Source organism: Manacus vitellinus, unplaced genomic scaffold (genome assembly GCF_001715985.3).
Source record: "Manacus vitellinus isolate BGI_N305 unplaced genomic scaffold, ASM171598v3 scaffold_15_pilon, whole genome shotgun sequence".
Lineage (NCBI taxonomy): Eukaryota > Metazoa > Chordata > Aves > Passeriformes > Pipridae > Manacus > Manacus vitellinus.
Genome location: NW_021939122.1, coordinates 16,431,529 through 16,457,332, shown reverse-complemented (window position 1 = coordinate 16,457,332; position 25,804 = coordinate 16,431,529). Strand labels below are relative to the sequence as shown.

The 25,804-nt window shown below is 37.9% G+C and overlaps 1 protein-coding gene across 2 annotated transcripts; it reads right to left on the bottom strand.

The window, feature by feature from the left end:
• Nucleotides 1–901: 901 nt before the first annotated feature.
• CASP7 (caspase 7) lies at nt 902–24,426 on the bottom strand. Of its 2 annotated transcripts, none has more exons than XM_029958497.1 (7): nt 24,386–24,426; nt 23,037–23,137; nt 6,310–6,458; nt 5,337–5,465; nt 4,647–4,822; nt 2,979–3,117; nt 902–2,430 (listed from the first exon to the last, which is right to left on the bottom strand). In XM_029958497.1, the coding sequence occupies exons 2-7, from the start codon at nt 23,135–23,137 to the stop codon at nt 2,207–2,209; spliced, it is 918 nt and encodes a 305-aa protein (XP_029814357.1). In that variant the 5' UTR covers nt 24,386–24,426; the 3' UTR covers nt 902–2,206. The 2 variants fall into 2 exon arrangements, with proteins under 2 accessions (XP_029814357.1, XP_017924402.1); XM_018068913.1 differs by lacking the exon at nt 24,386–24,426 and adding an exon at nt 24,182–24,332.
• Between the last annotated feature and the right edge of the window lie 1,378 nt (nt 24,427–25,804).

Here is a 25,804-nt window from a genome sequence, read left to right as displayed (position 1 = left end):
CATCTAGCAGAGACATTGGTCTCGACACAAGAGAATGTTTTTTTTCTTTCACTACTACTCTAAGTTATCTTTCCTCTCTGGCGGCGTCTTTGTGTATTTTATGCTGATGTTTGTATATCTCATACCCTAGAACTAGCCCGAAGGTTAAGATACAGCCTCCATTTCTTCCTTTTGTTGTCAGCCAGCAGGTAGAATTGTTGTGATCCTTTGTGCCACACCATCAGCTTTTTCCAGGAAACCTTTGGTCTGCCAGGAGAGCTTTTGCAAACACTGAGAGTGCCTTGTTGGCTTGCCACGTTACAGCACTGAAGAGCTTCAAATCACATTCCTACTTTGTTTTCTTAGACAGACAGTTACTTTTTCTCCTATTTGTTGGAAAGTCCCAAGCTGCTCTCATTTAGAGTCCATCATGGCAAATGTATAACAAAATCTGACACAGGCTCCTGCTGCCCACCTTTTTTTTTTTTTTCTTTTAGGTAAGTCCAGTAAGGAAAATAGTTTTTTTACTCATAGATGAAACTCAGTATTGTTAACTCTCATTCTTCCCCAGCAGCCCCTTGTAGGCTTGACCAGGGACTATTTTTAGTAATTTTTATATCTCCCCAATGCTTCCAAGCTAAGAAAAATTTGTTAAAGTTTTTTAAAAATAAAATACCATTCTCAAAGAACATTTAAGAAGAAAAGCACCACACGAGAGGAAATGTGTTCCTTACCTGTTATGCTGTTACAGTCCTTTACATTATTAAAAAAATTAAACTGCCTTATTTCAGAGACCCTACTCGCTCCTTTACTGTTCCCAAGGCTCTCTGGCTTCTGGGATGTACTTTGGTTGGTTTCACTTCACCAGATTGAGTGACAAATATGCAGATATTCACAGGAAATTTTTTTAAAAAAGGCCTTTATTGATGTCATGCTCAATATGTTCATAAAACAACCATTTATTTAATTTAAACAACTGTAAATTTGACTTATGAAAAAAATATATGTCTCACTATGTCACAGTATTTGTAAGAAAATAAACTTAACAATTTTGTAACTTGGCCTTAATAGTATGTACTTATTTTCTTAGAGGATTGCAAAAGAGTATAGAGTACATTAACTGGGAAAAGAGTGAGCAACTCATCATTTATCAGTTTAACCAAATAATTAAATTCACTTTTGTGAGCTACCTACCAACTATAAAGAGTATATAAAAAGTAGGAATATAAACATCACCAACGTAACTCTGAAACACAAAATCAAGACCATACAGTAACTAAGAAGGCACTTCTGGTTTCTGATTCAAGTAAGCATTTACAGTTTTGGCAAAACTCCTCACAAATAGAAGTTAAATCTAAACATACATTTGTTAATGGAACATATAATTCTATCATTTCAACATTAAATTTTAATGTTTTACAACAAAGCCTTGCCATTAACCTTCTGAGGGTTCAAAAATTCTGAATCAACAAGCAGACATTCTCTTTTCTGCAAGCAGAAAAACTGCAATACCAATTAAAGTTTGCCAATCTTTTACAAGGGTTTTGAATTTCATTTTTCTATTTGTTACATTTCCATATTGTTCAGGTAAATCACCTATAAATATTGATTTTTTAATATATTCATCTTATGCTAGAGTGACAACTAAGTAAATTGACTTCCAGGTCAAGCACAGAGCAACCATTAGCCTTCATTACTAATGTTCATTAAAAGGAAATTAGACTAAGAAACACCCTTTTAAATAGCTACAAACTGTCACTGGACATACCCAATAATATGATGGTCTTTGGAAATTTCTGAGGAGATTATGGTTCCATGAGCTAGTAGTAAAAGAGAAGGAGTCTCACAAACTTTTGTTTTATTCTTAATTTACAATCTGCTTTCTGGGAAAAACCTTTATGGGTCAGGAAGGTGATTCTCAGAACTTGTTCAGCAGCCAAATATTGTGACAGCCACAGTAACAGAAATCAAGATACCATAATTTTGAGTTGTGTAATGTGCAGTCAACCATATTCTTCTTCCTAACAGCTGTCAGGCTGTCCCCCAGCATTTACTTCTTTAAAATATTGCATATTGTCCATCCATCAGATACTCGAGCTTATACGATACAAAAATCTAGTGTTATTACATTTCTGTTACTAAAAATGTATTGACTCCTGTTTATAGTCAAATCTCCACCCAACACCATACCCTGATCTTTCATTGCTGGCTGCATTAAAATACACTTTCAGAAGTAAAGTTCCTTTGTGAGCATGGAGACCACACAGGGAATCTGCTTCTTCTCACTGAAGCGTGGATCATCCGACTGGGATTCAAAATTGGTGGCAACCACATAGTTGACCCGTGTGAGGATCTGCATGATCTCAAGTTGTTTTCCATGCTCATTTAGCACAGAGCACAAAGACTGCACAAACCAGGAGCCTCTTCCAGGATTTCTCCAGGAGTAATAACCTTACAGGAAAGACAAGTAAGAAAGTACAGGGGATTTATTTTGCTCTTTTGTGTGAAAGATTCTGGGCAAAGATTAAAAATCCATACAAAGAAAGTTTAACTCTTATCACTTGTGTCACATACCCTACTTCATTAGAGTTGAGAATAATGTGTATTAACTCTCCAAACCTCACACTACTAAAGCACCATTTTACATTTGGGCATTTGGGAAACTGTGAGAAGTAAAATTTCACGGGTTTCCTCTCTAAGAATAAGTTTTGTGCTGTAACAGTTCCTCATCCTGCCTTCATCACATATTCAACACACTTACTAAACTGGGACATGGAAGGACAGGATTCCAAGAAAACAGTATTGCCTTTGCTGTCTGTAATCTCCTCTTTCCTATGCAGCCAGTGTAAAAGGGGTGGACACAACACACTGGCCCAATGTACACTGGGCGTTTGTGTTTTGTCCATCAATGTACAATGTGTCATCAATGAAGGTCCATCTACAATCCAATCAGTATGGATGATTGGCTTCTATCTCCACCCTGACCCTCTTTTCTTTACCTGGCACTGTGGAATATGCAAACAGGAAATCTGCTTCTACTGGGATTTTGTATCTCGGGTTGGCATCTGTTTCCAGAGTGTCATTTGCAGGTCCAGAGTCAGTTTGTATACCTTCATCAAATTCAGAGCCTCTGCATGCCTGAAAGCAGAGAAGACAAATAGAACTTGTCCAATAAGGAGAAAAAACCTGTTATACCAATAAGTATTCATCAATATTTTTAATAGATTCAGTTTTAAGCAGTACTTTGCATGTATAAGAAGCAGAAATGCAATTCTGGAGGATACCTAATTGTTCAGTGATAAAGTTACTGGCTTAATCATTTTAAAATATACATCCCATACAGTAAAGGGAGGTAAAGGTGTTGAAGATCAGTTGTTTGTCAAAGCCCTAGGGGAGCATTAGTTTATGCTAACCATGATTATTTTTACTAGTCTAGAGTCATTCTCAGAACTCAATTACATAATGCCTTGTGCAGTGGGACTTCTGGCCATTTACACTGGATTACACATTGGCATTGGTTCCTGACATGCACTGCTGAAGCACTGCATTTCACAAAATCACATCCTGAGATCATCTAGTCCCATCCCCCCCTTCTTAACCAGGGACAGCTACAGCCATCCAAGTGCATGTACAGTTGGGTTTGGAATATCTCCACAGGTGGAGACTCTACAGTGTGGGCAACTAGTTCTAGTGTTTGACCACCCATTTCAAGTATATTGCATTTTTAATATTTTTCCATTTTTTTTTTATTCTTAATTTTCTCTTAATCATGCATTCAGCTAAAGAGCACACTGGGACAACAGTCCAGGTTGTTAAGTTTCAGCTCTTGATCAGTAGTTTGACTGACAGCTCTTGCAAAAGAATAACAGTCTGACTGACTTATGTAACAGGGTTGGTTGCCTTTATTAGGATAATCTGAAAGGCTATGAAATAATCATTCCAAACTTATAATTAAAAGAAACATCATTTTAGTAGTATGAAGAGTCTAAAATAGACACAGTTTTCATTTTGAGGTTGAGGACTAATTGATAAAATAGACACAGTTTTCACTTTGAGGTTGAGGACTAATTGATGGAACAGCTTAGGGAAAACCACATCTGCTGCAAGTCCTGTACATATATAATACTATGATAAAAAAGAGACTTCATCCCTGTGGTATGTCAGTTAATAGTTTGAAACAGTGGTCTTCACAAGTTTAATCAATATGCAATTACTATATGATAATTTAAAAATGCAATATAAATTTTTAGGCTACTGAGGAAGGGAAAAATATTTCTTTCAGCAGAATTCATTAATCTGTAGAGGCAACCATAATTCAAAGAGACATGGACAGTATTATTGTTGTTGATAATCATGTACTGTCCTTAGCGCTCTCTGCACAAGAGGAGTTTATCTTTCTGCTTTGAAGTTCATATATTACCAAGAGAAACCATGTACAAAATTACAGTGATATTGTTCTTTACATCTGTGAAACTTGTATGTAAATTACCTCTTAAAAACAAACAATACAAGTCACCCACATACAACTTCTCTCAACACATTTTTTCCCAACACCTCCAGCGACATTCAGTAAATTAACCTACGAGGCTCTTCTAGAGCTGACAACCAACAGAGCATGTTCTCCCTACTGCAGCAGTAGGATACTATATTTACCTTAGGGCTATTACCTGAATGAAAAATAATTTGGGTTTGCCTATAAGGCTTTTACACTTGTCTCCTCTGAACAGCGCAGTCAAACTCTTGATAGCCATGGGTCCATCTGTGCCATAGATGAGTCCTTCTTCCCCATGGCTCAGAAGGATACAGGCAAAGCAAGCGGCATCGCTGTGGTTCTCCTCAGCAGCTACAAATCAAATACTTCTTAGTTAAAAGGCAGTAACATTTTAAATGACAATTATATTTAGCAAACACATTTTTTTGAGACTTAATATACACTGGGCCTCTACTGGAAGGCACGGGAAGGAGTGGATAAAGATGACACAACCCAGTTTTTACAATGTGATGAGTATCTTGAATACAAGGATACATCCTTCACTTGACTCTGAGTCTGGCCCACTGGAATCAATAGGCTGGATTCATTATCTAATATGACAAAGCTCCTCACTGAACACCCAGGATAGGTGATCACAAGAACACTGTGCATTTCTAAACTGATGCTGGAGAAAGAGGTAGGGAATTAAGCCTACCCTTAATTCCCTACCTAATCCCTTCAGAAACCAAATCCTTCTATACAGAAAATTGTATGTATGGGGCTTAAGCAATCTGTTCTACTGTAACCTTCTTTGAGAAGGCAGAAGATTCGGTGACTTCCAGAGGTCTTTTCCACTCTAAATTATTTTATGATTCTAAATTTTTACCTTGCTTCAGTAATTTCTCCATATCATCACGGCTTCGGTCATTGTACGTATAAACCTCAAAACCTAAGTTTTTAAAACTCTTAGCCAGATCTCCAGCATCTTTATCAGTGCCATTGCGTGTACCCATTCCTGCCGGAAAACAAAGAATACGGTTGACTGCACATTATACAACTCAAAATAATTCACGTGTTCAAAGGTAAATTTTTAGGTTTATAATTGGTAAACCTAAACAATGTCACGGTGACATGTTTTTAAAACAATCCTCTAACAGCAAAGAGAACAAATTGTGAGACTTTAAAAATAATGCAACGTTCAATGTAAACACATATCTTATCCTGAAAAATGCTGGCTTGCCTCCAGCACCTTGCAACATAGACCTCTGTGGATGATTCATCTCCTTTGGGTTTTGCAGTGTAACACAGGCATACAGCACCCCATGGAAAAACTGTTGAAAAGAGTCCCTGTGATACTCAATAAAAAGAACTGATATATAATCTTTGCAGAAAACAAATCCGTGTGTTTGCCAAGTGTATAGGAAAAATCCTATAAAGCTCATTGTAACACAAGTATCTGTCCACTTTGAAACCATATGTGGTCTGAAAAGTTAAATGCAGGAGTGTGAACAGAGCACAGGTACAGCTATTAGCTTTTGTAGCTCATAGCTGTAGCTCAGGGACAGAGAATTTATAACATGGGTTGCAGATGCCAAAGTTCAAATTTTAACAACACAGTCTTAAACTCTGGGATAAAGGTTTAGTTTGAAGTTGGTAGAGCAAGGAGACATGGTCTTTGAAACATATACTGCAAGGAAGTTGAAAAGAGTTACTCTAATGTAAGTTTTAAAGAACAGGAAAAGTTTAGGAACAACCATTTATCAGAAAGGATAAATACATTCATTAAAATTCCATGTCCTAAAACTAAAATGCATATTGATTATGCTCTCTAATGTGTATCTTCAAAGGAAGAACATTACCTGTTTTGTCCTCAAAATTTTTGTTGTTTATAATAATACATTTACCAACTTTCTTGTAGTCCATATTATACTGGAATGTGGGTGTAACAATTCGGTATTGATTACTGAGGGAGGGCTTTGGCTGCTCTTCTTCTCCATTCTTCTTTTTTCTAGGTGAACCAAATGAAATTATTGTTAGTGACCGGTCACATGCACGCCCTATTTATCGTAATTCAAACCATTCGTGCAGCCCTACCCAATGTTTTTCCTTCTCTAATGTTTGTTTTCTTCCTTCAAGGCATAAAGATCTTGTGATTTCCATGAAATGATTAGTGTCTGTGGTTGGATTCTGATGAGGTAAAAAAAACTCTAGAGTGGACTACAGCCAACACCAGGATACGCAGATCCTGACCCACAGATAAAAAAAATGGCCCAAACACGAAGTCAGACTGGCAATAACCTTTTGCAAACTGTTTCTGGACATATTTTACTTTTATTATAAGTAAGTAATGAAGGGATAAACAGATTTCCCGTACTAACTATTCCAAGCACATAAAGACATGCCGTTTACTCAAAGGTATGGTAAGATTTGTTTACTCAGTCACCATCATCCCTGAATTCTCTGAAAATTAAGACTAAGCAGTAGGTAAAGGCTGATAAAGGCTACAAATGTGAGCAAGTCATGTGTTAATTTAGTTTGCCAAACAGCATTCTGAACTCATGCAAAACCAAGGCACATTTCAATGTAATCATCAATACCTGAAATTCACTTCAAATAAAATCCATGAAAAACCAGCCCAAACCAAAATGAATTATATTAATTGGTTATATTACTAAATATTCTCTGGTTATACGACTGTGTACTGACTTTTCTGCTGTGTACAGGAGTCTTAAGATTGGATTAGAAAGAGATGCAAAGGGATAGCACAGACATTAGTCACCAATTTATTCTAAAAGAAGTAATAAAACCAAATAAATGACAGCCAGCATGCATGCCTGATGTATAAGCATGAGGAACTCGTCAGCACTTGCTTTGAGAAGTGGACTTCTGGTCCAAGCAGGTGGCTTCAGTTGTTGGTAAGATCTCCTCAAGCAGAACTGAAGCCAGTGAGAGCCTATAAAGGGTCTGATTCAACCTCAGAATTATAAGCAAGCTTTGGAGCAAGCCCAGTTAGAAAGAATGCTCAGAAAAGGGCAGGAGAAGTTACTGGCATCTCTCTTATTTGGTCCAGTATCCTGCTTCCAACAGTATTTATTGCTGATGTCTGAGAGGAAAATACGACCTACTTTCACAGCACAAAGAACTGTATAATACAGTTGGCTTTAACAAAATTAGATTTTTTCCATAATTTCAATTAATTTAGACACTTTCATTCTTCTAACTCTGACATCTTTCTAAAGAATTACTAAGTTCTTTGCTTCAATAGTAGCATAGAGACATGAGATTGTTGTAAACCAATTAAATGTTGATTAGGTAATCTATTTTCTTACCTGCCTGATTTAACAATGGTTGTCTTGCAGCTTTAATTGTATTTTTTTATTACTAATGGACAAGACTAATTGGAATCTATAATAATCCTTCTTTAAATGATTCATCATGTATAAATGGTACTGCAATTCAATTTTAAAACAGCTTCTTCTTATCTTTGAGTGTTGTCAGGTCTGTTATACAGGGCCAAATTAAATAGCTGCACCTGGCACTCTTTTTACATGTGACCATCCTAATATCATCTCCTCTTTTAGACTTCTCTGAGAGACTACAAAACAAGATATTGAATCATATCTACTTGAGGATTTTGTCTGATACTCTGGAAACACAGGGTTTTTTCTTACAAAATGCAAGTATTGGTATTCTCCTTGCATACTGCTTCTTGAGGGCTCTGGGAGCAATAATTAAATATGCTTTGCCTCAAGAAAAGATTTTAACCATTTTCAAGAACTACTCAGAGCTGTATGATACTAATATTACATCTGGTTTTCAAAGAAATCTTGGATTCTTATTTTAACGTAAAATTCCCCCAGCCCTTCATCATCACTCTGACAAAGATAGCACTCTGACAAAGAGAGAAAAAGAAATTTCAAAACAACAAATAAGCACTCAGGTCAATGAAGAGGCATTTCCTCAGTCCACAAATTCAAGTTTCTACAGATTTATCTGGCTTCATTGATTTCCTGAAAAAGCTGTATGACTAACAGTGGCTGTAAAAACACAATAGGATATTTTCAAGGGGATTGTAGACACATTTCTGTTTATGTCCAACTCATGAACAGCTGTGAACACTCGGGACAGATCCACATGAGCAGTATGGCATCATGTTTGCACTGTCTGCTGTCCTAAAATGCTGGAAGTAATCTAATTCTAGTCCAGAAATCAAGTAGCCACATTACCCCACAAAAAGCCTCACTGAAAATAGCTGCTGGGGTTGAGTGGCATAATAACACAGTCACACAACTTCTCTGAAACCACTTTACTTCTGAGTTCAATAGTTTGCACTCATTCATGCAGAAATACTCGTGAGTTTAAGGGATGTAGCTACTACTGCAGGTATTCTCAAAGGCATGCCAGAAGCTCTGTGCTGGTCAGTGTCAAATGTCACAGACAAGCCTTGGCAGCACAGCAGTGCACACAACTATAATTTCCCCATTCCTTTACAGAGGCTACTTGTGGCTTTGTTCTAATGATTCCTCCCAAGCTGAACAGGTTAATGAGATACTAAAAAAACCACAGCATGCTTTGAAGGGTTATGCCTATCATTTCTTTACTGGCAGACAACAAAAAGTTCCAGAAATCTTTTGGTATCAGTCCAAACTGAATGAATAAGGAAGCAAAGGTTGTGGAGTGTACTTATCCTGGGCCTCCAGTCCAGATAGAAATTCTTTTTTGAAGATTCTGTTTCCTGTGCCAACATAATGCAATATGGGAATTGCCTGACTGGAATGAACTGACTGTATAATGTCCAGCTCTTCAGTTTCAATAAGCTAAATCAGACCTTGTAAATAATGAGTCCTTAAGGGAAATGCTCTGTCAGTGACAGGCTGGCTTATGACTGAAAGCCTAAAGCTTTATTTTCTTAATTTTGAACTAGACACCTGTAAATATAAATGTTTACTGCTGTTGTTTTTACTAAGCTTTCTAATCACTGTATTTTCTGAAAGGGTTTCCATAGGTTAGTTATGTGCTGTTATAAAATGTCTTAAACTATGTGCCCTCAGCTTTATTTCATTCTGCTTCTCTGACATCCAGTGTCTTTTATTTCCCTCTTTTGGGAAATAAAAATTTGAATTTCATGACTGTTAACTCATTCTTCAGCTCCTAATTACAACTGTGCCATAACTCCTCACTCCACTAGTGGTCACTGATCCTTCCCTTAGACAGAAATATTTTTCCTATCAGTGCTCTCACATATTTCATGTCCTCCCCCTTCAGTCAAGAGTTCAGCAAAAGTGAAACTCCACTCTGGCACTCTCATAGAGCTTGCACATTTTCACCCTTACAGTGTCTATAATTCCAGGCCTTAGGCTTGACAACAGTATGTCTGGGAATGTGATTTCATCAAGTCTAGACTCAGTGTCAACCCTATGAAAATTATTATCATCAACTTCTCACTTTTCAAATATAAACCTAAAGTTATCCATACCATTTATCATTTTGTTATTGAACTTTTAAATAGTAACAGTCAAATTTCTTATCACTATGAGTGGCTAAAATTCTGTCACAGTCCATGGAGATATATCATTTGCACCTGTAGTGGACTTGATTGTCTACAGGACTGCTATCTATCACAACAAATTTTCTTTTTTCTTATACTTTGGGTAAATTATGATTTCATTATGATTCAAACTTTAAGGATAAAAATACCACTAATAACATTTAACTACATTTAAATATTATCTAGAAAAAATAAAACTTAAAATAAAGCAGTCTTAGCAGATGAGATTTTCTCTCCTTTGGCTTCCTTTCTACTGACACCTTCCTACAATTCTGGTTTGCTGTAACTACATGGACTCCCCTTGGAAGAATACCAGCATAATGTAGGGAAAGTTCTCAAGAGAAGAGTGGAAAAAAGGGAAAAATTAGTAAAAGAGTGAAATCTCTAGGGTAGATACTGCTACACCAATTCATTCAATTAACCTCAACATTAACAATGATTAAAAAGAGGATGATAATAAATGACAGACAATAGAGCTCTTCTAAAAGCATGAGCTGCTTGGCCTTAAAAGCAATGTGACACTTAGCACACAAAAGAAACAGCTCTCCCTGAAAATAAACAGTCACTTAAATAGTCTTTCAGGTAGAGGATTAGATGAATAAAGACAAATTTTACAATCATTACTACCCAATCACAGAATGGGAGGACTTTCCTCTTTGTTTGTTTTTTCTGTTTGTTTGGTTTTATAAGAGGAAGTGAATGTCTTAATCAAAGTGAACTCTAAAAATGATTTTGCAGAGGGATATCCAGGCTTTGAAACCCTTCTCTCCCAGAAAAGTCAGGGACTTTTGTTGCTGTACTGAAAAATATAAGCAGACAACAGAAATTCTACAGTTATGACACTATTCAATTTAAGGAAGCTGACGTTCAGAGATATCTCAGAACATTATGATAGTTTTTACTCTGTCCTTAATACAATGTGCAATCATATATAATTTTTGAATGACTGATAACAGATTCCTTTTAAAAAGAAAATTTGCCTTTAAAAATATGGTGTCTGAAAACTCACTATTTCAGGATCCCTACTAGAGTCCAAATGCTTTTTGGCATTGGAGAATAGTTCTATTCCAGTTTCTGTCACACTGCCAGCTCTTCTGTTGAGTCCAGGCAAGATTACAGCAGTGGTACAGTGACAAAGTGCACAGGACAATTATTCTCAGGTAATCCATCAACATCCACTAGGACTTCCATAGACTTCTTGTTGTGGGATGCAAGGCATCTTAAAACTGCAATGCTCTTTATTCTGTTACAAACAACTGAGATGTTTCTCTTGTGATTTTTACATTTGGGGACCCCTTTACAGGCTTCATTTAAATAAATTCCTCATTAAGTTACAATATTGTGGAGTAAGTGTATGGGACAATACATTAGTTTTAAGATCTCTGAAGAAACTTACGTAGCCTGTATTGCTGATTTATTTTTATGCAGTTTGTGTGGCTCTAAGCTGCTTTTTCTGCCTAAAAAACCCCCACTCCTTCCAGTGTTGCACACAGAGTATAAATTATGTTAGTGACTACTGTTTATCACAAGTGCTCTTTGCTGGGGTAAAATCCTGGAATGGACTTATTTACTTAAATAGATAGTTAAAGGATTGACAGAAAACAATGAAAATGCAAAGAGGAATGTGTTTGAATCCACAAATTTAAAATTCACCAATTTAAAGCTATTCTTCAAAAAAAAAGTAAACAGAATTCATAAATCAAATATTTTCAATATTTCAATATATTCAACATTTTGTTCTATGTTTCTATCTTAGCCTCAATAATTATTTGTCTATTTGTATATCTGACGCTTTCCCATGATCATGCATTAGTATGTCTTACTTCTAGATAACCTTCTCTCCAAACCATCAGCTTTAACACTTTTATCCAGATTTAATACTTTTATGCAGGCTAATTTCACTGTATTTAGTACACCCCTAATTACTCTGCACTCTCCCTTCCTTGATTTTCTTTTTAATCCTGAAACCTATTGGCAATAACAAGCAAAAGACACTTGTTAAACTTGACTAGAGCTTTTTAGATCTTAAGTTCTTTAAGGCAGACTCTTTGTTCTTTGTCAGATCTGTTTTGGTAGTGTCATGCAGATTTACAGCTGCAAGCAAATAATAGATTACCCTGTTGCCTTTTCCTATTAATATTGCATCAGGTTGGCAGCAGCAACATTTCTGGACAAGAAGAATGTGTCACTACTTGAATTGTCTTTTATAAAAATGAATATTCCCTTACTGTTGAAAACCAAAAGGCATAAATTATATGGCATAAAGACTAAATCACAAGGTCTAGACCAAATACCAAAACTGCATTACAGTGCATTTGAAGGTGTGATCCTGGGTCACACACTGAGAAAGCAACATGCTGGAACAGTAAAGGAAGCCTATGGCAAACACTGAGGAGTCACTGCAAAAGACACTGGCATTTCAGAGACCTCAATTCTGTTTCCAATCTGTCACATGCTATGGTCTCACAAACCTTTTCCCCTGAATATACTTATATTACAGGTGCAATTTCCATCTCTTTTCAGACAGATAAGACTTTAACAGAGATTCTTTTGAAAAACAGTTCAATAGCTGAAACAAAAGCCTCCTAAGGAAAAAGAGACAACACTAATTATATAGAAAGAAGTTCAAGTAAGTATTGCATACTTTCAGTTTCCCTACTGAAAGCTATTAGCAAGTGAATACTGAATTTGAGAGATGAGCACCAACAAAATAATCAGTCCTTAGAAAGCTTTTTCTAAAATATATTCCAAATAGATGTCAAAAGAAATTTTAAAAATTTCTAATATTAAATCAATGTCATTATTTCAATGCAACAGAAAGACTCCATTTAGAAGAGAGAAGAAAAGTGGTTGTACAAAACTGCACATAAAAGCTCCTCAATAACATCTAAACATTAGTTCACCTATTTTTGCTTACTATGGCAAGCAGATGTCTCACACGAAAAGCATGAAAACTGACAGCTGTGATTTAGAATAGCACATAAATATAAACAGCACAATACAACACACACAGAGAATATTAAAAAAAAACAAAAACAGTCAAGTGATCCTAGATTTCTGTTCCCTCTCTTGGTCTTGTTTTGCCGGCTAAAAAAATTTAACATTACAGTGAAACATACTAAACTGATAATACTGGAGCCTGAAGTTCATATTTATCAATGACATATAAAGTCTGTGCAGTCCTTGCATATTTTTATGCTATTCTGGTGAAATTCCTAAACTTTGAAAGTTAGTTTTGGGAAGGGGCAGAATAAAGGGAAATGGCCAGTGGGCCAGTGTGCTTACTGGAACACCACAGTGATGAGCACACTCCACTTTCCTCTTGGGAGCAGGCCTACTAAAAGCAACAGGACTAGTCTGGCAATAAAACAATGACTGTCTGTATATGTCCTCAAAAACAGGGCCATAAGAATTATTTACCCTTCAGTTTCTTTTTGAAAAGCCTTTTGCTTGAATGAACCCGAAGCTAGGAAGCTACTAGGGCAGCACTGCTTGTTCCTTTGGAAACCCATGTCCTAGGCTCTTCTAATAATTGTAAACACAGTAATTTTGAACAGAATATATTGCTGTAGCAGTCTTGAAAGAAAGGAGTTAGTTAAAGTATGAGATTATTTCTTTGAACTTACAAAGATAATAGAGATGGGATGGACCTTACCTATCATTAAAAAATTCTTTGCCCAAGACTGCACTGAGTTCATTTGTCCAGTAAAACCATATCATATTAAAAACCTACTTTTGTTCTTGTTATGACATATGTAGCAGTACTGCTACAGATTTCACAAAAAATTTGCAAAATAAAACATTTTAATTTATTTAAAGAAATCCTTTTATTTCCCTTAGTTTCCTGTAGCATGCTATATCACCTCCAACAGCAGAACACAAAATAAAATATATTTATTACGGCTATATGCTAGCTATGCTTTGCCCAATGAACTTTGTTAAATGTATCAAACAAACCAAAATGCTCAACAGGGGGGATATGTTCTGTTATCCACTAAGACCCAACTGATTGTGCTCTAGATGGAGAACTGAGTGTAAATTGTGCTTCTACAGTTGAGTACCATTGGGAAAGTAATTCCATATCTCTGGGTCTTAGTTTTCCCATTACAAAATGAAGCCTAAAAACACTTATTTTATAAAGCAATAGAAGATAGTATGGTTTTTTCCGAGGGGGAAATAGTGGCCAATATTTTCCTGAAAGGAGTGGCTGGCACCCCAGAGAGCTGTGCAGCTGCTAAGAAGGACCTTGACAGGCTGAAAAGATGGGCAGAGAAGAACTGTATGAAATTGAAAATAAAGAGTCCAGCACCTGGGGAAGAATAACGTCATGGACCACCACAGGCTGGGGGTGACCTGAAAGGACCTGGGGTTCCCGGTGGACAACAAGCTGTCCCTGAGCCAGCAGTGTGTCCCTGTGGCAAGAAGGCCAATGGTGTCCTGGGGTGCAATAGAAAGAACATTGCCAGCAGGTCAGGGAGGTGATCCTGCCCCTCTACTCAGTCCTAGTGAAGCTACATCTGGAGTGCTGTGTCCAGTTCTGGGTTCCTCAGTACAGGAGAGACACGGAGCTACTGAAGTGGGTCCAGCGGAATGTGGCAAAGATGATTAAGGGACTGGATGATCTCTCTTATGAGGGAAGGCTGGTAAAGTTGTGCCTGTTCAGCTTCAAGAACAGACAATGTAGAGGGGACCGCAACAACATCTGTCAGTATCTGCAGGGAGGGGTAAGAGGATGGACCAGGCTCTGCTCAGTGGTGCCCAGCAGTAGGACAAGAAGCAACGAGCAGAAACTGATGCACAGGAAGTTCCACTTGAATAGGAGGAAGAATTTTACTATGCGGGTGACTGTGCACTGCAACAGGTTACCCAGAGAGGTTGTGGAGCCTCCCTCACTGGAGATATTCAAGAACTGTCTGGACACAGTCCTGTGCAACGTGCTCTAGGATAACTCTGCTTGAGCAGAGAGGTTGGACCAGATGCCCCACTGTGGTCCCTTGCAATCTTACCCATTCTGTGATTCTGTACTGTAAACTAGAGAATAAATTTGAAACCCACTATTTTGTACACCTGTACAATGTTTATGTCCAGTGTTTGAGTTAGCTTACTGCATGTGCCTCCTGGAAAAAACAAAATCTGTGAAACAAAGGCATTCTTATTGTCCACTGTGGAGATTTACAGTGGATCTCAGTCCAGAAACAAACTCCTGTCTTTGATTCTTGCATATTAACTTCCCTGAAGAGAGAAAACTGCTAGTGCCTGCACATGATTATGTAACATCAGCTGCAAGAATGACAGGGCAGCAGTTCACAGAATATGGCATTTCCCCAAAGTATCTTACAGCCCCAAAGGTCTCTGGGATCTTGGCTTAACAGGCAAGCTACCACAGCTCATCACATTGCAGCTACTCAGCTGAACTACAGCAATGGCTATTTGCACATTCCTTTGAAACCACAATCCGAAGTGTATTAACTTGAATCCCAACAAGGCCTCCCCTATCACAGAGACATACAACTGCAACAGTCTCAGCTGTGAACAAAACCAGCTAGTGAGCTGCAGTAATAGTGCTGATTGCAGTAACTGACTCACCTCAGTGTGAGCACACTTTTCATTTGATCCCTTGCAAAGCAAGCCACAAACAAAAATTCACTAGTTTCTACAACCTTGCAGCTTCTGTTTAATGTGCAGAATATCTTTTAGATTTATACCTAATCTTTTTTTAAAAAGATCTATTTATGGATTAATTTATGAATTCTTTGCTTAGAAAAAGGGCCTTCTATCTTCTGATCTTCCATCACTTATATCTTCATATAGCACACTATATATTTGTATAGTACAAGCAAATTATCTTTCAACTTTAGTTAGAGGAACTAAATACATTTTAAATCCCTCATTATAAGACATTTTTCAGACTCTTTTGTAGCTTTTTTTTGTCCCATTTTAGTTTCAGACCCATTGCAATTTAGGAGGGAGAACCTTCTCTAAGAACATGGAAAACAGAGAAACTCAGTCCAGGACAACTGAAAATTCATCGTGTAATGAAAAGAGTTGAGATGTTTGAAAGAACAAGGCTCAAACCACAACTTCTGGCATACTTTGTAAATATCTTTTGGAGTTCTGATAGTTATATCTAAATACGTCTTCCTCTCCTTTTAATTATGTGCTAGTGATGGCCTTAATATAATTCAAATCAAAACCATGGCTGCAATTTTATTTATTATATACAAATGAAGCAGACTAAGTCCACTGGACTAAGCCAGCTGCACTTTGTACAAAAGGTTTCAACACAGACTTATGTCTAATATTGTCCACACTTCACAACAGTAAAAAAGAAACAAAAGTTAAAAAAAAAAAAAGAAAAAGGTAGCAGAGCCCTAGTCTTTGTGCACTTAATATTTTAAGGATCACTTATAACCTACATGACAATTTTGTGGTGTAATGCCTGCAAAACAGAGTAAGCTCTAAACTCTCAATCATCACTTTGTAATCCAGATTCAGCTTCCCAATTAGCTGCATGGTATCTGCTGTGTAGGCCTCACAATATTGTATTCAACACAATAGTCAAATAACATTCAAAAGATAATTTTTTACAAATAAAGAATTTTGCTTGCTCAAAGGCTTTCTGCTCATTTCTAGAAAACCTGCACGTACATGGATATTCTGGAAACTGAAATCTTGCATGTTCATATCCTAGGCAGTATAATGTACACAGGCAACTGACAACTATATGCAAAAAAAAGAAGCTTCTCTTACCTATCATAGGTACTAAGAGCAGTTAACAGGCATATATGCATTGCTTGGAGAAATGACTCAAAATAAACCAACCTCTTCAAACGCTCTTTCTCGGAGAACACTCTGGAAAGGATTAGCAATTGCAAAATGCCAGTGGAGTTACAATTAGCTTGCTGTAAGCACTGAAACTAAACTCTTTTTGAGTGCCAATTCATGAGATTTCCAAACAGGTGGCAGAGAAGGAAGGAGACGAATAACACTCTACAGTACCTTGGCTCATCATCAAATGGTACTCCACACTGCATCTGAAAACAGCTTCAGCTTGTCCTCAAGAGGAAGTCTAATGTTCTTTGCTAATGCTAGGAGCCCACCATGCTCAGGGTTACATTGCAGAGTGAAACAGGGTGCTCTGTGTGCTCAGGCCCAAAGATTCGCATGTGTCAGCAGTGGGTCACGCTGGACTGTTCTGTGGGGCTATTCAAACCCCCGGAGCCATCACCCTGCAGGCTGAGGTCATGCAGGCCTGAGCTACCTTTGCTGACAAGTGGAAAACACGCTCCCATCACCCTGATTCTATCACTGCTCCTAAATAAGAGTGGAGGAAAATAGAGCAGATTTTGAGATGGAGGTGGGACAGCAGACTTCCCTTTGTGATATGTCCTTCTTCCTTTTGATCCACCATTACTACAATATTTACTCAATGAGTATTTCTAAGAAAATAACGTAAATTAACTTGCATAGTTTACAAAACCCCTATGTACTTTAATTCATAGAACTACTTCCTAAGTATTTACCCTTAAACAGTTTTGGTTTATTATAAATTTGGCTTAAATTTGTTTGGATTGCTTTGAAAGCTTAAACATGACACCACATAACAGCTGTCCTCCAAACGTTGTATGATACAGCCCAGAGTTTGCTGTACTGAAGGAAATAAATTACTACACTAAAAAGTAATTTGGATACTTGACTGTGATTGCTGCAGATACCATTCCTGGATAACCCAGTGTTTGCTGTTCTTCACAATATAAAATCTCTAAGGAGACTAGAAACAAATGTTGACTGTGGATTAATGAGTTCTTGTAATTTAGGCAAGATACTATTTCACGGTACTTGGGCACTTCCTTTATGGTGCATCCAGTAAGTGTCTGAGGGAAAGTACAAGTACCAACCACAATTTCCACTTGTTAAATACTCCCACAGTGTTCCCAGAAGTTGAATTCCAGGTCTAACAAACATTGCGTTAACAAAAATAAAAAAAAACTTTTGACTTTAAAGAGAGTAAGAAAAATGAAACATCCCTGTTGTTCCATGTTACAATCTCTTTACTGTCTTTGTAAGAACAGGCTATAGATTACTTCTGAAATTTTATGTTCAGTGCTTTGGGGTGAACATAAAATACAGATATTTAGCTTTTGCTAAGCAGAACCAACATACTCCAAACAAAATTAAAATTACATTATGATAGATTTTGGAGTTATGACAAATAAAAGGAAAGATCATCACCCTTTTACAGGACAGACTAAGGCACAGAGTGATTTGCCTAGAGACATAAAGGAATCATGAGGCTGAAACAGGAGGTCAGTTCAGATATGTGAGTTGCAGCCCAGAGCATAACTTCAGATAATGATTTGTCAGCTGTTATTTGTTTCAAAGTAACTTGCTATTTTTAGTCTATCTAAGGATAAAAGAGATACTTTTCTAAGCAACAATTGAGAGGTCTGTAATATTCTGACACCAAAAAACCCATAACAGAACTGCATTTTTAATTTTAAAACTGTGAAAGTTACAATAAAAAAGATGAGCTATGATTCAAGGAATCATCTGTATTTGAACACACTAATTTTAAGGCAGGAACAGTTGATATCCACGCAATGGAAGCCAATACAGTTTCTTTGTAAACAGACAGTACTAGCAGTAGCACTTTTTCTACAAAACAAGTATTTAATTTATAAGATCAATGTGTTGGGTTTATTTCTCATTACCCTACTCTGATTTGATTGGTAATAAATTAAACTAATTTCCCAAGTCAAGTCTGTTTTGCCCAAGATAGTAATTGCTGAGTGATCTCTCCCTGTCCTTATTTTGACCCATGAGTCTTTTACTGTATTTTCTCTCCCCTGTTCAACTGAGATGGGGAGTGATGAAGTGGCTTTGGTGGGTACCTGGTGTCCAGTCAGGATAAACACATCACGGAGCAGGCCCATGGTTTTGAAATGGTCCAAAAAATAAAAAATGGACAACTCTGGAAAACATATGCATCTGCAGCACTCTGGAACTGTTCTTTGTAAAGTTCTACCTGCAAAGCAGTTTCTTTTACAAATCATATAAAAATAAGCTGTTAGCAAACAAAAGTGGATGAAAAATAGCTCCCTAAAAGAGCAAGGAACAACAGAAGAGCACAGCTGAAACAAAGACAACTTTCCACACCTGTTACAACTCCAAAGCTGAGGTTCAGCTGATGTCGAATCTCAAAAATGAATATTTATTCTTTGAAGGATGAGGCTATTTATTTTGGGAAATATGGCTATACTGAGACAAGGGCCATGAAGTTAAAACAGACAGCTTCAGTAACATCTGTGCTTCCCCACTTGGATACCCTGTGACCCAAATAAACACTAGACACATGAAAAGAAAACTTAAATATCCATGAATCGTTTTCATCTAAATACTAGTTTACAAACCTGGTAGATATTATAACAACATAACAATCACAACCATTGAACTACAGAAGGCAAGATGCACACTGACACTTCCAGGAGACTTTCAAGTTAAGCAAAACGAAAAGCCTGCAGTGTTAAACAGCTGAAGTGCTTTTGGTGACTATAAGGCTGTGTAACAAGCCTCTCAAAATCCTCAGTGGGATTTTCTTACAGTATTTCACACGCCTCCATTAAGGGCATTACAAAATCTCACAGTTTCAGTTGTAACTAAATAAGTTACAATTAAGAGTTCTAAAATATATTTAAATTATGTTTTCTGTTTCCAGGTGAGAAGGGGAACATTGATTGTAATGCAAGACAGTAGGGCTGGAGTAGGTAAAAGTAACCAGAGGACAAATGGTTCTATACAATTAAATTAGAATAAAATTGGTACCTTGATACTACTCACAACCACCCTCTTCTGTGCTATGTTTTGTCAATGAAGCCCATGAACAGTCAGGATTATTGACAGTGCAAGTTCAAGTCTAACAAGTCTCGGGAACTTTCAGATGCAGCTTTTTTTAAAAAAACAACTTTGATTAGGATTAGTTCTACTTAACATAGTGGAACTGCAATTTTATTCCATTTCATGTTATATTATGTTTCCTGGATGCTAAAGTAAGTTTGCTGCTATCAATCTCCCCAACAGTCTTGCCCAATAAAACTCAAATGATACTAAATGTAAGATATTAAATCACCCTGTGAAGAAGTGAGACTATTTGTAAAGCCTTGAAAGCGTAACAGGAGCACACACAGCATAGAAAACAAAAAATTCTATGGGAACAATTCTATTAGTTTCTAACTATTACATAAAAACAGACACAGTTTTGAAATCCTCAGCTTAATCTTTGTTTAACTGTGTTTTAAACTTTCATTGTGCACAGACTTGCCAGAGTGTATCCTGCTATTTCTGCTTTCTGAAACATAACTTTTTGCTCAACTGCAATGCATCCTTATTTTTGTTCGCTCTTTGCAGCAAAGAAAATTGATACCCTCCTGCCATCTAGTGGCCAAAGAAACCCGGCACCAAACACTGCTGGCAGATGTTAATCCAAAACTTTTTCCAGCTCTTTTTCCCCACCAAACAGTTTTTCCTCTGCGACATTAATTAAGTAATAGCACTTTTTCAAAGAGAAGGAAATACATACATACAACAAAACTGTTGAGCAGCCAGAAGAACCTGCCTCCCCTGGCATGTTCTGAGCCTTATGGCCTCTGTGGTAAAGGAGGCTCACAGACTTCTCAGAAAGACATGCTGTAGTGAGAGTAAGATTTTAATTCAATTCTATTTACTGCTCTTGCAAGATGGATCTCCAGTCACAGCCAGAGAGTGACAAATTGAAGCTGTGAAGCTACTGGAAACAGCTGGTCTTTCTGCACAGCTTTGAATTCAGTTTCTCACCACTCTGTTCTCTCAAATTAAAATTGATGTGCTTATTTAACAACATAAGTTACTTGTTTTCTTATTGGACTTATATATTTTAATCAATACAAATGTAACGCAATGCAGAATTTCATTGAAAGTACTGCACAGCTGGTAAATAATGGGTTGCTAAAACAAAAAAAAAAGGGACAACAAAATTGTAGTCCCTCTAAGCCTTTCTAGACATTTTATTTTACAGGTTCATGTTGCCAAAATGAAGCTGTGGCAATCAAGACACAGAGACACGTTGCTTCAAGTAAAAGTACATCTACCCTACTATCTGGTACTGATTAGTAAAGAGTTTAAAGAAGGAAAAGAAATTGGGTATAGAACCTATTCTGACAGAAACCTGATTTAGGAACATCTTGCACCAAAGATTTTAACATTGATATTCCCAGTGGACTTTTCTTCCACAAATACATCTAGTCTCTTCTGAACTTATTTAAAATCTTGACATGTGTGTATCCCATGACTTTGAGTTCTACAATGGCATTCTGCACTATGTGAAAATTACATCTTACCAGTTGTTTTAACCCTTGCATGAACCGTTGATCGGATGTCCCCTAGATTTCCTGTGAGGCACAAAGAATGATCATTCTCTCTTCACTTTCTCCTTCATTACAGTCACAATTTTAGATCATATCCCATCTTCCTTTATCCTCCCACATTGTTCTCCTATCTTTCTTCAGGCCAAAGAGCTTTAGTTTTTATGAGACAAAGACCTTGTCACTGTGCTTGGATTTTTAAGACCTTCATTGTCAAGCACCTCATTACTCTTTAGGCAATCATCACCTTCTTCAAGAAACTCTGATAGATTTCTCAGACATTTTTTCCAAGTTGAAACTTCTCAATCGCCTCATACTTAATCTGAGCAATGTTTTACTTCTAAACAAAAATGTTTCAAATTGTACCTTCAAGGAGTTCCCAAAAGATGAATGCCTCAAACTGATGAATAGCCAAATTATTTGAAAAATTTCTTATAGAAAAAAAAGAGAGAAATGCTGACTATTGCCTTTCCTTTGGGAATTATTAACTTTGAGTTGCATAATTTAATAATAGTATTAGTATATCGCCTCTTATAAAGAAGACCAATTCAAATATTAAAATACACATTTCATAATGTTTAAAAGAAACCTTTGAAAAATCTTTGGCAAGATATGGAAACAAATGTTACATTTGTTTATTTTTTTAAATTAATAAGACATACACATCATGAAACATATTTGAGGGATAATAAGATGAGACAGAGAAAGTACAGTGATTTTCTTAACAGCACATGAAAAGTCTTCCAGGACTAAAGCATCTTCACTTCTTTCACAGATTTGCTACTCCTACTAAACTCATAGAGTAAACAGCAAAAATAAAAGTATATTCTCCATGTACTTTCTCTGAATTACACCGTTCACTTGAATGTAAATGTCCAATAGTAAAAAAAAATCAAAACCTTTCTGTAAATACATTAGCCTTTGCATTAAACACCTCTTACAAAATCTCACTAAATCCAATGCGAAGTAGCCTTTTGCTTACATTCAATAGTATTTATAAACTTTGCATGCTCATTTCTCATCTTTTGCATTTTCAATCACATTGATCTCATGTTTTCAGGACTACATCAAGCAGTAAATAGTTCTTGCTTCCTATTGATTTAATTAAAGCCTATGCTTCAGTGAGACTACTACGCTTTAGAATGAAAGGTTTTTCATGTATTCTGTAAGGGGTTACATCTCTAGACTTGGTGAGGCTTCTTTGTGCTACAACCTAGATGGCACATCCAGGCTTTAAACTAACTTAAATAGTCAGCAGGGGATTTCAGTGATGCTGCAGATTAGCTGAGCTGAATGCAGTAAAATTAATGGCATATTTAATTCCCAGCTCCACCAAAGGGTGATGTTTAAGATGAAGGACTATAATTGATGCTAAATGAACTTAGTGGTCTCTTGACTGCCAAATAAAACTTATGGGAGATATTATAGGTCTTCCTATAGGGAGATACTATAAAGAAATGCTTTAAGGTACAGATCAGATACATTAAATCCATACAACATAAACCTTCTCCCTATCCAGACCATCTATGACATTGCGGACATGGTAAACTGAACACCAAATCCATCCTTTTTATGTTTCTATGATTAGAAGGGTAGCATGACAGCTGATACAACAAGAACAGGAATAAAAGCAGTAACTTACTTTCCAAAAAGTGAGAATCTGCTACTTCTGTCTGGCCTTGCATCAACTACATCTTCACCTCCCTCTTCATTAAAGTGGTCACTGTGCTGATCTTCCGACATCTACAAATAAAAGTGCAAGAATGTAATGTTTCTCAGTGAAATACTTCTATAAACCAAACCATTAAACCAGACACATGTGAGGTTGTTAGTTATATACTTTATAATATTCCATCAAGTAAGAGTGTCTACAGACTTTTGGCCCTGAATTGAGATGGCATTGCACATGGTCAGCCGTTTGTATTGCTTTCTGGCAGTTACTAGAAGAACACGTCAAATACCACTCTCAAAAATGCAGATTAGAGCAGAACTAAAATTAATTTTATGGTGAAAGATCACAGAATCATAGAATAAAATCATAGAATATTCTGAGTTGGAAGGGACCCACTAGGATCATCAAAGTCCAGCTCCTGGCTCTGCACAGGACAGTCCCAATAATCAGAGCATTGACAAAATCTTATGAGTAATTCCCAGATAATTTTTCATGGTCTGAAAAGAAGTAATTGGGATGAAAGTAAGGACAACTAACATCAAAATATTTGTATTTGCAATTCTATCCAGGACTAAATCACCCAGAGAGCTCTCGTGTTTTCATGTGCGTGTAAGCGAAAAAAACCCTGTATTATCTTCCATGGATGGTTTTAATTTAATACAGATCATTAAGCCGGTAGAAAACTACCAGAAGGAGTCATTTTTCTGATAGCACAATGCTCTGCACCAGCTCAGCGCAGGTAGAGAAGTGCAGGGCAGCTGGGAACGCAGGATTCCCAACTTCACTCCCAGCAGGATGCGCTGAGCCATCTGGTCCAACTCTGGCTCCAGATTCTCATAAGGAAAAGCAAGAGTGATTCCTACCCCTTCTCCATATTTAGGCTGAATAAACTTGCTTTTATCATCCATTTACTGAGACGACCACAAGTTTAAAGCCACCTTGAAACCCACCCCCGAGACTTTGCAGCAGCAGCTCAGGGGCCACCAGTGACTCCATGGCTGCAGCACCTCTCCGACCGGGTGGCTGAGGTTTAGGAGCACCCTCAGAGTAACTGCAGCTCCCAAAAGGTGGGGATCTAGATTCGGCTTTGACCAACAAATACACTTTTAAATCACCTCGTTAAAAAGCAGGAAGCGAGGAGTGCGCAGGCCGCGGGTGGGGCAGTGCGGAGGAGAAGCGCGGGGGCTGCCCGGGGCAAGCAGATCCACAGCCAGGAATGCCAGTGGGAAACCAGAGCCGGGAGACGGAGGCGCACGGGAACGGGGCAGGGGGAGCCACGGAAGGGCCGCGGCTGGGAGGGGGTCGGGGCCGGGTCTTGCCTTGGCGATGGGGTCCGGCGAGGAAGGAGCAGGAGCGAAAGCGAAACCTAAAGCGAAACCTAAAGCGAAGCGCGGGTGGTGCCCCCGGACGGCACCGGGGGGCGAGCTCCGGCCGCCTGTCCCTACCTCTGTCTCTGTCCCCTCCTGTCACTTTCCCTCTCTCTGTCACTTTCCCTGTCTCTGTCACTGTCCCCATCCCTGTCCCTGTCCCCGTCCCCGTCCGTTCCCCGTGGCAGAGGGTCTCGGGCGCATCCCCCGGGCCGTCCTTGCTTCCCAGGTAATGACGGCTACATCACAGCGAAACCGAAATTACCACTTCTTTAATAACTATGCCCCGACACACCCCCGAGAAAGAAGAGCCTTAAGTTTCATGGTGACACGAGATTGTCTAGATCTAAGGAAATTTTATCCCCTTGTATAAACTTCAGTGGCATTTCCCCATCTTCCCAATTATTCTGTGTGTTGCATCTCTGCTAATTATGATATCCTACTGTGCAGCTGTTGCATCAGACCCAGCAGTCCAGTACATGGACTGAAGACTGGCACAGTCTTGCTAATTACTCCTGGATGTAGGCTCCGATACTACAAAATCATACACCTACCCAGCGGTGCGTGGTGTTTAACATTCACTACCTGAAGAGATCTACATCAAAGAGACATTTTTCAGTGTAACTGCTTCATAATTGGCACAAAACATAGGCATGGTAACAAACAGCCTTTTTCTTCACGACAGGTCACTGCTTCGATGTGGTGGAGGAGCGTCTGAGCAGCACGGGGCTCTTGCCGTGTGTCTGCGTGCTGCCACTGGGACCAGGCTCTGCTTTGTGGGGTTGTGCCTGTAGCTCCTGGCTGGATACGTAGCCAAAGTTTTCTCCTGAAAAATCAAACAGAATCCCGTGGTTCCTCTCATGACACCTGTTAGCTGCTTCTTTTCAAGAAGACAGCATCACTTCCAAGTCTGTAATTGGTCATCATGGAAAACAGATACACTGGAAATGCATAGATCTTCAAGTACATGTGTGGAGGGGAGAGTGCTGTCACCAGTGATGACTGGCAGTGGCACCTGACCTTCAGAACATCCAAATATACTTTCCTAGCGACATGTATGGGAGTTATCTAGGAAATCCAGAAGCATGAAAATGTTTATTCATTACCATCCAGCCACCACAGCCAAATTAGCAGACCTTAGAAATGGCTTTTTTGTAAAGGTTATTGTATTGTTATCAAAAAAGTGGCCTGATAATCCTTGCCAATTTTCAAGAGTTTGCTAATAGAATTGGGTATGGGACACATCTGAAAAAATGGTTTCTTTTTTTCTTTTCGTGTTGGTAGCTGGCATTCACAAAGACAAAATTTGATTCCTCAATGTGCTGCAATACCTTTCTTCAATAAGTGTTAATTTTAATGGAGTATAAGATG